The sequence below is a fragment of the Rattus norvegicus genome, chromosome 14 (assembly GCF_021556685.1).
Source record: "Rattus norvegicus strain SHRSP/BbbUtx chromosome 14, alternate assembly SHRSP_T2T, whole genome shotgun sequence".
NCBI classification, from domain to species: Eukaryota; Metazoa; Chordata; class Mammalia; order Rodentia; family Muridae; genus Rattus; species Rattus norvegicus.
Window position 1 is genome coordinate 78,613,443 of NC_141547.1, and position 15,664 is coordinate 78,629,106.

The 15,664-nt window shown below is 48.1% G+C and overlaps 1 protein-coding gene across 9 annotated transcripts in view; it reads left to right on the forward strand.

The window, feature by feature from the left end:
• The first annotated feature begins 6,175 nt into the window (after positions 1-6,175).
• The window catches only part of Tbc1d14 (TBC1 domain family, member 14), a 99,290-nt gene continuing 89,801 nt past the window's right edge, over positions 6,176-15,664 (forward strand). For 3 of the 9 annotated variants that reach the window (XR_015636719.1, XM_087583825.1, XM_087583830.1), the window contains exon 1: positions 9,861-9,893. Coding sequence is in view for 2 of the 9 variants with exons in the window: in XM_087583824.1 (XP_087439950.1) it covers positions 7,547-7,589 (43 nt within the window). In the remaining 7 variants the exon portion in view is untranslated. 9 annotated transcript variants of the gene reach the window in all.

A 15,664-nucleotide genomic window follows, 5' to 3' on the forward strand; every position in this document is an offset into this window, starting at 1 on the left:
AGAGGAGGCAGATGTGGTTATTTAGTGGATATTTCTGATTGAGCCAGTTTGGGAAGGGGCACAGGATACCTTGGGCCATAAATTCCATAGGAATAACTGAATCTGCCAGGTGTAAGCCCTCTCCTCCAATCCAGGGGGATGTTAAAGGCCAGGGCTGGTGGGGAGGTGTGCCAGGCTGTTGGGAACAGGACTAGCTGAGGCTGGTGTGTGGGTGGGTGCTTTATGGCTATGATAAACCTTGCTTATCTAGATTTATATGGAAGGCCACAGCTGGGAGCCCCAGAAACATTCTGGAGGCTATAGATGGGCTGGAATTGAAGCAGCAGCTTCTTGGCGATGGGTTGTCCCCCTAGTCTTTCTTGTCCCCTTGGTCTGCCATCTGCCCTGTTATCCTCCCTGACACTAGTTACTGCCCTGCCTGGTTCCTCAGGGTACCTGCTCTTCACTCTTCCAGGGTGTATCCTCTGGATCTCCATTTTCCATTCAAACAAGGCCAAAGTAGGGCACAGTGACACGTGTTCATAAACTGAGCATTCAGGAGGCTGAAGCAGGAAGGTGGCAAGTTCAAGTCCAGCCTGGGTTACATTGGGAAATCCTATTTCAAAACACAAAATTCACTCTCCCTTTCTTGTCCTCCAGGTGAGCATGTAAGCTTGAGGGTAGGGCAGCCAGTGCTACCTAAAGGTTCTAAGAGATTGGAGAGTAGAGAGGGGCCCAGGCCTTTGCTCGTTTGCCTATCTCTGGTGTTAAGCACAGGGCCAGGCACAGAAGTGGATGGGAGAGAGGAAAAGAGCCACAGAAGTCTGAGCTGAAGGTCAGTTGGCTTCAGCTGGCTCAGGGCTGAGACCTATGGGTTAAAAAAGCTGAAATCTGCTTTTTAACCCAAAGATGAGGGGCAGCATCTGTGGAGACTAGAGGCAAGAGAAACTCCAAGGTTATTTGCACCTCAGCCTCTATTTCTGTTGGATGGAGCCAGAAATGGTTGTGGATCTGGGATACTGGAAGGTAAAATAAGGTACAGTGTGTTGTATGAGAGGCTTGGGAATGAGGTTGGAGAAAGAGAGGAGGGGTTGGAATAGGTAGATAGGGTAGGTAGGGGTCCCCGAAGGATGGCAGCACCCACTGGCCACTGCCTCTGAGTAGACTGAGCCACACCCCCAAAGGGTGACAGGAGCAAAAGCCGACTTTCAGAAAGTCTGAATAGCTCGCCCATCACACATGAAATACCAGAGCTGGGATTCCAGCCTAGGATGTGTGGTAGGTACCTGTTCACGTTCAGCGACACACCGCCACTCAAACAGTACCACAGCTTGCTAGCTCTCTGCCAGCCTCTTGATTCCAGGGCCCTTGGTTGGGTGGGAGAGCTCCCCAGAGAGCCTTCATTTCCCGAGTGTGATTCAGTGAGTGTGAGGATAAAGGAAGCCGAACAGGCAGAGCTAGCAGAGGGTACCCTTCTGGGGGGGCAGGTAGGTGGTGAGAGGGTCAGGGCTGATTTTATGAGGGTGCACAAATCATTTGAGGAGAGAGGACTTGGGAGGAGGGAGATTGGGAAGCAGGTGGGGGGCAGTGCAGATGCAAGGGTTTGCCCTGAAGTCCCGATGTATCTCTGTACATCTGGAGGGTGTGTTGGGGGTGGGTAGATGTGGCCTGGTGAACAAAGCCCTGGGGGTGGGACTGGCTGTGGGCTAGCAGGTGGTGGTGGTGGGAGCTGAGCCTTTGTCTCCTCCCACCTCCTCACCTCCGTGGTGCTCCACATGGTGCTCCACATGAGACCGGCTTCCTGCACACAGCTAAATTGGGCTTTACTCTCTATGGTGGCAGTGGCAGGCAACTGGGTGATGCTTTTAAAAGCAAAGCTGTTTGGAAAATTCCACTTTGGTATGCTGTGACACAGAGCACCATTCTTAGCTAGAGTCTCTCCAGCCTGCAGGCTTTCAGCATGGTCACTTCCTGGTGAGCATGGAGCTTGGCCACAAGCTATCTGCACCCATCTTTCCCCTATCCTGACCTGCCCAGGCCTTAAGGCCGGCTAAAGGGGGATCTGTTCCTTCTGCTGTGTCTTAGTCTTCCCATCAGTGACTTGGGAAGCACAGGATATGAATGACCTTGGGTTGTGAGCCAGCCCTGCCTGGATCAGGGCTCTTGGGTGGCCTGTAGCTACCACTGGGCTCCTAGAATGGCTAGAGTTTATAAAAAGATAAGTAGAGAAGGAACATGTATGGTGGATGTGCAGTCAGGTGTGGGGGAAGGGGGTGCCTCTGTGGGCCCAAGCTGAGCATCCCTTCCCCCTGAGGCACCAGCAACAGGATGATATAGTATAGAGTAGAGTTTATTCAGGGCATGGGGAGGGGAATTGAGAGGGTAGTAGAAACAGAGTGAGTGAGTGAGTGAGAGAGAGAGAGAGAGAGAGAGAGAGAGAGAGAGAGGAGTAGAGGTGGGCCATGAGCACAGGGAGAGAGAGGGAGAAGGGACAAAAGGATAGAGCAAGAGGGAGGGGAGGGGTGAACAGCCCCTTTAATAGTAAGTCAGGCACACCTGGCTTTTGCCAGGTAGCTGTGGGGCGGAGCTTCAGTCACCCTGCTTGAATGGTTCTCACAACGGAAGCCAATGCTATCAGGCTCTCAGGCAGGCCTTTTTCCTGGGCATGGAACTGGCACAGGGCTGGGCTTGCTTATCTCAAGGCTCTGGTGTGATGGGTTGAGAGCCTTTGTCTCATGGCCTCAGATGGCTGTGTGGGACCCAGCATTGCTTCCTGTGAAACAGCACATGCCACATGGAAGTTTAAGTTAACAACACATGTGCAGACCTAAGACACTCAGATATGGCCTGGCCCTGTTTGTCTGCTGTTTCTTCCTCTCCTCCCCCAGACCCCTTGGCACGGAACTCAGGCCACTGAGCTATCCCCCAACCTCTCCGTGTCTTCATTCATCCCCAGGGATGGTGTGCGTCTCATAGCCTTTGATGATAGTCTCGTCTGTATGCAGATTTGTGCAAAGGTCTGGCCAGCACTCTTAGTTCCTACTGTATTGTTACACATGGCCATTGGGAGATCTCAGAGCATATTGACAAACATTTGGCAGAGTTGTTCAGGGGTTGAACCATCATCTCAAACACTTATCATTCCTCTGTATTGGTGGCTAAGTTCTCTAAGTTAACTGGTTAGAAAATACAATTAAGGGACCTGGAGAAATGGCTAAGCGGTTAGGAGCACTGTCCCCTCTTCCAGACATCCTGAGTTCAATTCCCAGTGACCACATTGCCAAGAGTCATCTAGGAGAGGCTAAAAATTAGCAGGTGATCTGCCTGAGATGGTTTTGCCATGGATTAAAATCTATGATGGATTTGCTTCTCTAGGCAAGGCCGAGAAGAATTTTAGTTTAGGAAAGATTCTTGCTGTCAACATGATTATCTCTTATTATTAAATATATAACACCCACTAGGTATTGACCCACCCATTTGAGTATATTTCTGCAGACCTATGACGATGTACTATCTTATAGTGTTGCTATAGAGACAAATAGATAACGATTCTATAGAATTTCTGATTGATTCAAATAATTATAGGAAGAGAAGTTTTTAGGGATTGATCTTAGTTGCCAGAAAGATATAATAAAGTTAGAATCGAGAATAGAGTGTGTCCACTTCTCAGAATAGTAAGTAAAGGCTGCATAATAAGAAATACAATGGGCTTTCATAATCACACTAAAAAGAGAAATAGACTTGGGACAATTTTGTGTTCAAGGAAAAACGTTTAGGTCCAAGGATAAAGTCACAGGTGTGCACTATGATAAGGCAAGGAAGGCCATGTAAGAACTTTTGCTTTGAACATTTTTTAAAAAAGATTTTATTTATTTTATTTATATGGGTACACTGTAGCTGTCTTCAGACACACCAGAAGAGGGCATTGGATGTTGGGAACTGAACTCAGGACCTGTAGAAGAGCAGTCAATGCTTTTAATCACTGAGCCATCTCTCTAGCCCTGCTTTGAACTTTTAATGAGTATATTATAATGAAACACTGCTTTGAACTTAATATCAACATCCTTCTGTAATTCCCATTTTATGTAACATTGTATCTCTGAGGTAATTTTCTAAAGAACTTTTTTGTCTAAGAAGGTATAAAAAGACCAGAGAAAAGAAATAAAGTTGTTGACTGAGTGGTTTGGGTTGGAGAGCTTTGCCCCATCCAGCCATTCAGACATCCAAATGTACATGTCTGTCTGTCTATATGTTTGTGTGTACATATGTAAGCATGCATGCATACTCATGGAGTTGATTGTGACAGATGGTTGGGCCCGGCCAGAGTGTGAACACATGAATGTTTGAATGTATATGTGTCTGTGCATATTTGCCTGTATAAAGCATCTTAATTCTTTTCCTTTCTTTCCTCTCTGTTTCACAAAGAGTTAACCAGGTTAGCCAGGGAAGCTTCTGCCTGACTCATCAGAGTCACTAACAATAAATCCTTTTAATTCCCTGCTGCTAAGCAGTCTGTGTTATTCACCAGAAATTAGCACTTAGTAAAGCACAAGTAACAAAGAGTTAATAAAGGGTTAAGATTTTAGTGCTCAGTGAAACACAGAACAGTAAGAGTTAGGTTTTCCTATTTAAGCATAAAGAGTTAAATAAAACAGAGTTAAAGAGAAAAGAAGCCAGTGGGTTTTTTTTCTCTCTCTCTTTTTTTTTCTTTTTTCTTTTTTTTTCCGGAGCTGGGGACTGAACCCAGGGCCTTTAGCAAGCGCTCTACCAGAGCCAAATCCCCAACCCCAGCCAATGTGTTTTAACTATAGAATAAGCAAGAAAGTTTTTAGAATCTTAAGACGGCATCAGTATCATTCAGTATAGATTAAGAGCTTAGAAGGCCAAAGACCGTCAGTCTTTAATGCAACATCCGAAGCTGTGTCCTACTTCAAGCACGTTCCAGGCAGGGCAGGCTCCTAGCACCACATGGTGGCTCACAACCATCTATACTGGGATCTGATGTGCTCTTCTGACATGCAGGTATCCATGCAGATAGAACACTCATACATAAAATAGATCTTAAAAAGAAAAGAAAGGGGTTGGGGACTTAACTCAGTGGTAGAGCGCTTGCCTAGCAAGCGCAAGGCCCTGGGTTCAGTCCCCAGCTCCGGAAAAAAAAAAAGAAAGAAAGAAAAAGAAAAAGAAATACACAATTAAACCAGAGCGGTGATAGTCCTGTAATCTCAGCATTGAGAAGGTAGAGCCAGGGCAATCGGGAGATTACAGCCATCTTTGTCTAGGTAGTAACTTTGAGGCCAGGCTGAGCTCCACAAAACGCTGTCATTTAAAAACAACACCTGCACACTTACTTGTGCACAGCACACACACACACACACACACACACACACACACACACACACACACACACACACATTTAAAAAGGTGACCTGTTATCAGCTATGCTAACCCTACTATAGTATCACGGACCATTTGAGACTATGCCTCCTCTCCAGCTACAACCCTAAAGATTTTCTTGATGGCTGTGTATAGCATTTCATTTAGAAAATCTCTCTGTATTGGGGCATCTACACAGTCTATCTTTGTTGTAAATGACCCCATGATGGGGTCTTGTTACAAAAGAATCGGAGTTTGCAGGTGATAGTGAGTCTTGTCAAGATTCCTCCTTTAAACGTGTCATCAAACTGAAGACATTCCAATACACAAATAAATTCCCCTTGGTGTTCCTTGATGGGGCTGGGCCTCTGAATCTCCATGCTTTAGATCTGTTGCAAGCCAGGAAGCTGGTAATCATACTGGTTAAAAAAAATGAGAAAAAAAAGCTGGTAATGGTGGTATATACTTTTAATCCCAATACTTGGGAGACAGACAGATCCCTGAGTTCAAGGCTAGCCTGGTTACACAGTGAGTTCTAGGACAGTCAGGACAACACCTCCCCCTCCCACTGGGGGGAAAAAGGAATACTCTAGTTGATAGCCCTGGTGTAAGAGTCCATGTACAGAGAGGTGTGTGGATCGCTGTGGCTACTCTGGCTGCCTACTGCTGTTCTGTTAGCACGCTCTGCCTGCCTCAGGTGGCTAACCACTAGCTCACTAGTGATTCCTGTCTTTTTTTTTTTCCTTGTATAATTTTAAGAACCAACCAGAGGAATCCAAATTCCAAGCATTGTGTCCTAAAAATGGGAACTGTAGTCTCCATGGTGTAGGAGGTAACACTCTAACAGAATGGAGAGGGAAAGGACTGGGCTGTGGAGGGGCTCTGAGGGCCCCCTGGCCTAAGACGCTGGACAGAGACAGCAAAGTCCCGGGGATTGGCATGTGAACCTACTGTGACTGTAACCATGCCATGCCAGGAGCCAGTAGCATGGGAGGCAGGTTTGGGTTGGGCAGGACCTGACCTGGGGACAGTGGGATAGATTGGTGACACCAAGGCTGTGTTGCTTCACCTCCCAGCCCTATCCTCCTCTGTACGGTTCGAGGCACTGAGTGAGCTTGGCAGGTCGTGGAGATCAACTTCTGTCACAGAGGTGAGGTGCTAGCCATTGCCAGGAATGACTCCAGGTAAAGTCAGGTGTGGGTATGACTCATTCATGCAGCTAATGTATTGGTGGCTTTCACAGAGATTGGGGATATCTATGCGTGCAGGAGATGGATCCCTCTATCTCTGAAAGGGAGGTCAGTGGTCCTAACGGAACAGCTATTTTGTGCCTACCACCTCTCACCTGTCTGAGGAGTCTCCATCCTTCTCTCTTGACCTACTTTCTCCCCAATAACACAGAGGGTTAACCTAATGTTCTAAGGAGGACGCTCCTGGAGCTTCAGATAACCATTTTCCTTAGAAGAAGACATGGCTACAGATTGCAGAGCACTGCCTCGGTGTGTCCCGGGAGCGCTCATGAAAGCAGTTGTTTTGAGTGGTGTGTCCTGGGTGTATAGCAGGTGCACAGAGATGGTTTCTATGGATACTGGACATCTTGAAGCATTCCTGCTTTTCTAAAGAGATGTTCAGCAGAGCACATGGAAGTCATCCCTGGCAAGGTCTCCCTCCTCCCACAAGGCTGGGTAGCTAGCATTCTTTGTTAGGGGTGGGTCAGACCGTTCTAGGAAGGCTCCAAGAATGCTGGAAACTGACAAAGTTGAACTTTCCCTTCTTACATGATCGTTGCTTCAACTATTTGAACTTTTTCAATCTCGAAATAATGTGAGAAAGGGAAGGAAGGGTTATGTGCTTCAGAGATGGGGGTGGGGACAGAATCTGAGGAGTTAGCCAGCCAGAGTCTCTTAGGAGCTGGCATTTCTGTCTACAACTGAGAGGTTTACAGCCATTGAAGAAACCATGCACAGGGGCAGTCCTTCTGGAACCCTCCAGCAGAGCCTAAAGGGGAAAAAGAGGTGGAATGGCTTCCCCAGGGTTCTAGTACAGTTGCAGGGAGGGCTGTCAGCTTGATAGGGTTGTTTTTTCTGTAGCTGGGAGCTAGAAGTGTTAGGTTCTCAGGGAGTAAGGTCCTGAAAGTGACCACACCCCTTTAGTGCTGTTCATTCTGTTTTTGTTTCAGACTCAAGTTACAATGAGGCTTTATCTAGACCGCTTCTGGGGACTGATGGTAAAAGGTAAGAGATGGGTCAAATCAAAGGGATGGGGAGTGAGGAGGACACCTGGGCTCTGGCACCAGGCTGCTGAGGGTGAGGCAGTCAGAGGGTGGCAGCTGCAAAACCGTGCACCACAAAGAGTTGTCCATTCTGGAAATAGGACAATGGTCCCTTGTCATTCAAGGTTTGGTGGTTTTTTGTTTTTTTTTTTTTTAAACATTTTTATTCATTTAATGTACGAGTGCCCTAATGCATATACACCTGCAGGCCAGAAGAGGGCATCAGATCCCCTTATAGATGGTTGTGAGTCACCATGTGGTTGCTGGGAATTGAACTCAGGATCTCAGGAAGAAGGGACAGTGCTTCTAACCACTGAGGCATCTCTCTAGCCCTCATTGCAAAGTTTTTAAACTGATACTCAGCATTGGGGTTGGAAGGTGAAGAGTCATGAGGACTCCTGTGCCGACAGACATACGAATCCAATGTGTTGGCAGTGTGAGATGGGACTGAAGCACGTTTCTGCTTTCTAGTCAGTGTTTAAATCCAGCTGTGAGGGCACCAAGGGGTGTGATGGAAACCTGGCATTATTTTCACGTAAAACTGCCAGCAACTTAAGCACCTTTGAAATTGCTATTATGCAACAAATATTGAGGGATGCCCTGCGAGTCTCTCACTCTCTGCAAACAAAAGACTGCCTAGTTAAGTCTCTACCCGCTTGCCATTGTAAGTTGGAGCTAAGAGTAATTACAGTCATGATCAGGGAGGGAAGTTGAAAGTCCAAGGCTTTCAAGTAGTCTGTAGGCTCCTAGAATGGCTAAAGTCTGGAGTACTACAGCCCAGCAGTCACCCTGCTTGAATGGTTCTCACAACGGAAGCCAATGCTGTCAGGCTCTCAGATAGACCTTTTTCCTGGGCATTGAACAGGCACAGGGCTGGGCTTGCTTAGTTCAAGGCTCTGGTGTGATGGGTTGAGAGCCTCAGTCTCATGGCATCAGGTAGCTATGTGGGACCCAGCATTGCTTCCTGTGAAACAGCACATGCCACATGGAAGTTTAAGTTAACAACACATGTGCAGACCCAAGACACTCAGATATGGCCTGGCCCTCAGTCTGCTGTTTCTTCCTCTCCTCCCCCCAGGCCCCTTGGCAAGGAACTCAGGCCACTGAGCTATCCCCATACTTCTCTGTGTCTTCATTCATCCCCAGGGATGGTGTGCATCTCATAGCCTTTGATCATAACCTGGGTCTTGTAAACCCTTCCTCTGAATTGTGTTCAGATTTGTGGAAATATTTAAAAATATTTGAGAGAATTGTATAGAGGTCAAACCATCGCCTAATGTTTTGAAATGAATGTACAAATCAAAACAGTAATAATAATCCCAGAGGTAGACACAGGAGGATCAGGAGTTCAAAGTCATCTCTTTCTAGGTTGCAACCTTGAGGCTAGCATGAACTGAGAACTGTAACCAAGACAAATGAATTTCCCCCTGTATACCTGTGATGCTTCCAGCTGGCCTGATGTGAGGTTTCCTGGCTGAGATGTAGTCAGGCTTTAAAGGGGCTTGTTTGTGTTTGCAATTCCTCGGGGTCTGACATCTCCTAGAATAAACCCAAATCATGCCAAGTACCCTTAGTATGGATCCAACAGACAGTCATGTCTCTAGGCTTTTTGAGGCTCGGGAAACAGTGAGTTCAGTAACCTGGCCTAGAAGGAGACATCTTCTATAGGTATCTGGCTTTACCCTTCTCAGCTATAGCTGACTTCTACCTCCTGAATCATACTTGTTCATAGACTGTATCTCTGTAATTTTTGCTACTTAAAAAGGAAACATGTACATAAAGCCAGGCGTGCTGGCACACCTTTAATCCATTGGCAGAAGCAGGTGGATCTAGTGAAGCCTCGTCTAGTTCCTAAGCGAGTACATCACACAACTTAAAAAACACATCGATGAACCCTGTACAACATCTTCCGAAGTCCGGCCTGCTGGGCTTTGTGTACGGAAATACTAAAGGGAAGACAAAAGTTTGGTAACTACAGCGCTCTAGGTACTAAGCGCAACCAGTCAAGAGATCAGAAAAGCCCGTTAGACAGGTAAAGAGCTTAAGGCTATACTGGGCGGACATTCCAAGGTCAACGATCCGTAACCTGCGCTCAGGTGTGCCCCTGCATACTCCCGTGGGCTGTGAAGACTCCCCAACTACTGGACAGGGGCGCCCCATCGATGCGCTCCGCCGCTCGGCTCCCCACGCCTGGACCAGCCCCACGCGCTTCTTCCCCCTCCCTCTGCTTCCCACTTCCAAGATGGCCGCGGGCGGAGCCGACCAGGTAAGGGGCCCCTGCCGGGCGTCTGTGGTGCCGGTGTGGACACTGTGACTCTCTCAGAGATTTCTTCGCAGCTCCGCTTGGCCTTGAGGACAGAAAAGGGCCGGGGACACAACTCCCGAAACCCAGGGCGAATACTTGGCAGGCTGGAGGACCAGCGCCAGTAAATGTCAGGCTCCAAGCTCTACGGAGCCGCGGCGGGGGGCGAGAGCCCGGGCGGAAGAGCAGCGGAAGATTGGCGGGGGCGGGGCTAGGGAGCGTGAGGGCGTGGATAGGGAACGTGGGGCGTGGCAACGCTCCTGTCCCTTGGCGTGTGGCTAGCCTGGCTGGAGAGTCGGTACGGAAAAGCGTAGGGCGTGGCTAGTGAGCTCTAGGGGGCGTGCCTATGGGGCACGGGGCGTGGCGGTACGCCTGAGGCCCGGGGAGCAAGTGTTTGGAGTTGGGTGTTGGGCTGAAGAGGCTCGGCGGAAGAGCGATGGACTTGTGGGGGCGTGGTTATGGAGCGCGGGCGTGGTGGGGGTGGAGTCTGGCGCTAGCTGCTTTTGGCCGCGGGCCGCTGACAGGCACCTGCTGTGGCCCGGCGTCTGCAGTGTCTAGCCTCCTAGCCCAGCAAGTTGCCGGCCCCACGGGGCCTGGGCTGGGGGCCACAGGCCCGGAGATGGCGTTGGAGCTGCGGTAGCTCGGGTACTGAGGGGCTCTGCAGGGTCAAGCTGACAGGTTGCGGAGGGTTGACGCTGACCGCTGCCACCTGCTGCTGCGTCGGCCAGGCAGGGCGGCCTGAGAGGGGGGGTGGGAGGGCTGGTGTCCGGCTGACGTGCGACTGCCCTCGGTCAGAGCTTGTCTCGACTTGAGTCTTTTCCAGAACTTGGTGAAAAGTTTTCTCCTCAGATGTGGTGCTACGAGCCATAGAGGTGTCTGCTCTGCGCACCCTGAGCCAGGGTCCTTCCTCCTAGGACCCCTGTCCGGTTCAGATCTCTGCTTTTACTCCTTTTCAGACCCTGTAGTATTCAGATCTCTGCCCTCCCCAAACCCCTCTCCTGTTCGGATCCTAGTGCTCCTCAAACCCCTGGTGTGTCTCAGATGTCTATCCTGCTAAGACGTTTTTTTCAAAACTTGCTAAAGTTTTCACAGACCAGAGGCTGCAACTGGCTCATCTGACTTTCGCGGGGCTGTGGGCTGCAAACCGAGTCTGCTCTGAGGGTCTAAGCCTGAATCTTCCTCAGATCTCTGACAGGTTTAGACCTCTGACCCCTTTCATTCCTTCCTCCTCAGCCCTTTGTTGTGTGTTCATATCTTCTTCCTCCCCATGCCCAGTTCTTCTCAGACTGCCAAAACCTCTTCCTTAAATCCCCTGACTTACTGGGTCTTCTCCCATGTTGGGCCTCCTTACCCTGGTCTCTGGACTGCAAAAGGTCCTTCAGGGAGAACCCTAGACCTCACTTCCCTCAGACTCGTTTCCTGAGCCATGTCCTCCTCAGCTCTTCTACTCTCTAGCTGTAGAACCCATTTTATCTGTAGAGACACTCAGTATTGGCCATCTTGGTAGTCTAGAGGAACAACCTGACTTCTACCTTACTCAGGATCTTGCCATTCCTTCCAGGCCTTGGTTAGATTTCCAGAGGGTGCTAGTCAGCACAGACTCCAGTGAGGCTGAGAATGTCAGAGATACCTCCTGACCAGGCCCAGTGAAACTCGAAACTGCCTCTGTCTGAAAGTAACATAGATGGGACCTTTATCTTCCAGGAGGAATTAATTAGATCTGTTCTGTAAGAATCTGTGTGCACTATTGCAGTTTGTCACTTCCGGAGACTCTGGCTAGTCTATGATTATTTTGCGTCCTCTGGCTGAGGAGGGAGTCCTAGTGTTTGGGGGGCAGACTTTTGGAGGATGGATTGCCTCTGGCTGCTGGGAGCTCTGCTAAAGGGACTTGGCTAGCCTTTGTATCAGTTCTGGCAACACTTACCAGTGCCAAACTAAGTCTCAAGTTTGGTACCCCCTTCACCTCCTCCAGCTCGTTCACTGCTTTCTCTGATGTATGGGTTTGGCCCATTGAGATCTGAGCTCCATGATCCTGATGAGATCCAGCTGTAATGAGAACCTGGTGTATACCTGCTGCTTAGGGTTACTGGGTGCACTCTGCCAGAACATTAAGAGAAGGAGGCATGACTGTGGGAGATTAGGCAAGAGAGACAGGTGGAATGCAGACTGAAGCAGGCGTATCACAAGACGAGGCTGTGCTCATCCCGATGTCCTCAGTAGCCCCAGCTGGCCCTTGTGTGTGTTTGTTGAGCACCTTTCTTGTGTGAGTTATGCTTGCTTGCTTTTTGAGCAGCAAAGTTTTTGTCCTCTGCCCTCATCCTGTCCCCTCACATCCAGCATCTTACTTGGCTCCTGGGGATGATCTGTGTCTCTTTAGCACCTTCAATTAGCTCTGACTCCAGTTGTGCAGGGAGTGAGTTCCTTATCTCCCCCCTTTACCAGGGTGGGTTACTTCCTTGTGTAAGCCTCTCCAACAGTGAGAAGGACATGGTCTCAGGGAGCCTTGTCTTAGAGTCTGACTCCTGATGGGTCAGAGATCCTTAACTTCATGTTCTCAGCTCCAGCACTGAGCGTCCTTGTCACATGAGGTGGGGTTTTGAGACCTTGGAGAGGATTCATCAGAGTAGACATTTATATATATAAAAAAGTTTAGGGAATTGCATATTGTCTCATCTTCTGATATTTGCTTTAGGACTAGATATAAAGTAAATGTCTTAGGCCAGGAATGTTGAAACTTTTTGACTCTCAAGCTAGAAGACTCTCAGGAGTAGGTCAATTTGGGTAATTTCATTTCCCTTGGGAAAATTGAGGCCCAGAGTTCAGTCAGTGCCACATGCATGAGGAGAGTTGCTAGCAGCAGGAAGAGGCCCTGTGTACACAGATTGACTATTTCTGGGCTTTGTAATGCAAAGGTGTTAAAATAGTGGGCCTGAGCTGGCTGTCCATCTTGTGCCAAGAAGACTAACACTAGCCAAGATTTTCTAAGGCTTAACTTCTGCCAGGCATGTTCTAAAAGCATCATGTGACTTTCTTCTCCTAATCTTACTAACTGCTTGATAAGGTTAAGGTTACTATTAACTTCATTTTGCAGCGAAACAGAAACACATGAAGTTAAACTAAATTACATAATGGGTAAGTGGAGGAGCTGGGATTTGAATCCAGGTAGTCTATTCCAGAGTCTATAGCTCCTCCTACCCTACTTATTTTAAAACTTCCTTGTAAAATTACATTTATTATTTACTTGTGTACATGTCAGAGGACAATTTCTAGTCAGTTTTTTATCCTTTAACTTGTGGGTCCTAAGGATCGAACTCGGGTCGCTAGGCTGGGCAGCAAGCACCTTTATGAACTGAGCCATTACTATGGCCTTAAAAACGTTTATAAATTTTTACTATTGGGTTTTTGTGATGTGTGTGTGTGTGGTTGAGCATGCCTATGCTGCATGTGTGTAGAGGTTGGAGGACAGCTTTGGAGTCAATTCTCTGTACCTTTATGAGAGTTCCAGGGATGGAATTTAGGTTGCCAGGCATGCACAAGAAGTGCCTTTATCCACTGAACCCACTGGCCCTAATTTTAAATGTTTTGCGGGGCTGGAGAGATGGCTCAGCATTTATGAGCACTTGCTCTTCCAAAGGGTCCAGGTTCAATTCCTAACACCCACATGGCAGTCCACCTGTGTAACTGCAGTTCCAGGGGACCTGGTGCTCTCTTCTGACCTTAGCAGGCACCAGGTACTCTAGTACACAGACATACATGGAGGCAAAATACTCATACAGATATAATAATGTTCATTTCTATTCGCATCTACCATATGAAATAGTAAAAATTGTTAAGTGTTTGGTTTAAGTATTCCTGCAGGCCTTGTGTGGGGCTCTGATGTCACACCCGCCATACCTTGAGCAACTTGGAGCAAGTTGCTTTCTTTTTTTTTTTTTTTTTCCCAGAGCTGAGGACCGAACCCAGGGCTTTGCGCTTCCTAGGTAAGCGCTCTACCACTGAGCTAAATCCCCAGCCCCGCAAGTTGCTTTCTTTACATTTCAGTGTCTGCGGTGTACTTAGCACACTTGTGACTGGGCTGTATGGCCCCTCACATGTACAGCACGTGGTGAGTGCTCAGAGTGGTCGCTTCTGTTCAGAATTAAGCACACCTTTGCTCCCAGAGCTCTGGAAGCAGAGGCAGGCAGATCTCTGTGAGTTTGAGGCCATCTTTGTCAGTTAGTGAGCTCCAGGCCAGCTAGGGCTACTTAGTGAAAGAGACTCTTTCTCTCAAACAAAGAAGTAAAGAATTATGTCGCCTTTGTGAAGTGGTCTGCATATCTTCCTGATCCATCGCTACTTCACACCTCCCTGTTTAGTCATTAAATGTCACTGAAACATTTGGGAGAGAAAGGAACACTCCATATATTCTGTCCTTAATTTAAAGGGTCTCCTGCTGGCCTTTAAATTGTAAGTTAAGTGTCTGTCTTTAGGGCCCCGAGGGAGTCTTTAGGATCTTCAATAGTTTGAAGTCTGGTATGCTGAAATATACGGGTGAAATAGTTCACCCAGAATGTGAGAGCTTCAGGTAAGTTGCCATTCGCCTTCCAGAGGGATGTATGAGTTTAGGTAATTGTCTTAGGACTGTTTTTGCCCTAAGAATAACCTAAGAAAGAACTTTTATAATTGACTTCCATTCTGTACAGTGACAGTACAAAGAGTGAGCAGTGGGCTGCCTCCTACTTTTGAGTGAGATCCAGGTTAGCCCAGCATGGCTGCTTTCTTAGCCCTGGCTCTTTGTCTGGAGCTGAGGTTTCTGGCTCTTATCTAAGTAGATGGGTGTGAAGGTTGAGCACCCAGCAGGCTCTGTGCTCTTGGCAGGTAGCCGCTCCTGTGAACTGGTGTAATGCTCTTGGACTATCCTGGTCCCTTTGACCTTCCTACTTAAAGAGACTTAAAGACTTAAAGAGCACTAAAAGAGAGACTCTCTCCCAGTTACTTCCTGTGACACTCTCTGCAGTACAGGGGAATTCACACAAGCGGAATGTACCTAAGGAATTCTGGTGTTAGATCTCATTGGTAGCCTGTCCTGAGCTAAAGTTTATCCTGAACACCCTGTGTTCTGGGCTGAGATGCAGCCTGGTGGAACTTTGCTTCAAGAAGCAGAAGACCTCATCAGAACCCTTACTGTTAAACATGGGGCACCCCAAGAGGCTTTCTCAAGGATGTTGTGGGTGTTAGATACAGAAGACTTGTGGGGCCTGTTCAGCTTAGAGAAGCCTGGTCTGCATTAACTGGTAGCTATACATGTGGAAGATATTACAAGTAATCCTGCTCCCCTGGTACTGACTGATGTATGTGCCCTCAGGCGTGGCTGAGTAGAAACAAGCTTTGGGTATTTTGCCCTTAAAATAAGGACCTGGAAATCAGGTAGAACTGGGCTGAGGGGAGACGTGGCAGCTAAGGTGAGTGTACTGTCCTGTCCTTTGATGGTGAGAGAAAACAGTAGTATTCCTTTACTGGTGGTGCCAGGAATGCCCTTTCCCCAGGAACATCAGAGAGGAGCTGCGTCAAGAAGGGATACTTGGGCCCATAACCTTTGGGGGTGGGGAAAGTCCCCAGGAATGGTCCTAGCTAGGGCAATTTGTCCTTCTGCAACCACCAGGGAGGGGATTTCACTTCCTAAGGACAAATCTAATCATTTGGTCTGTGTTTCAGAATGGTGTGATGTGTGATGTGTGTGTGTGTGTGTGTGTGTG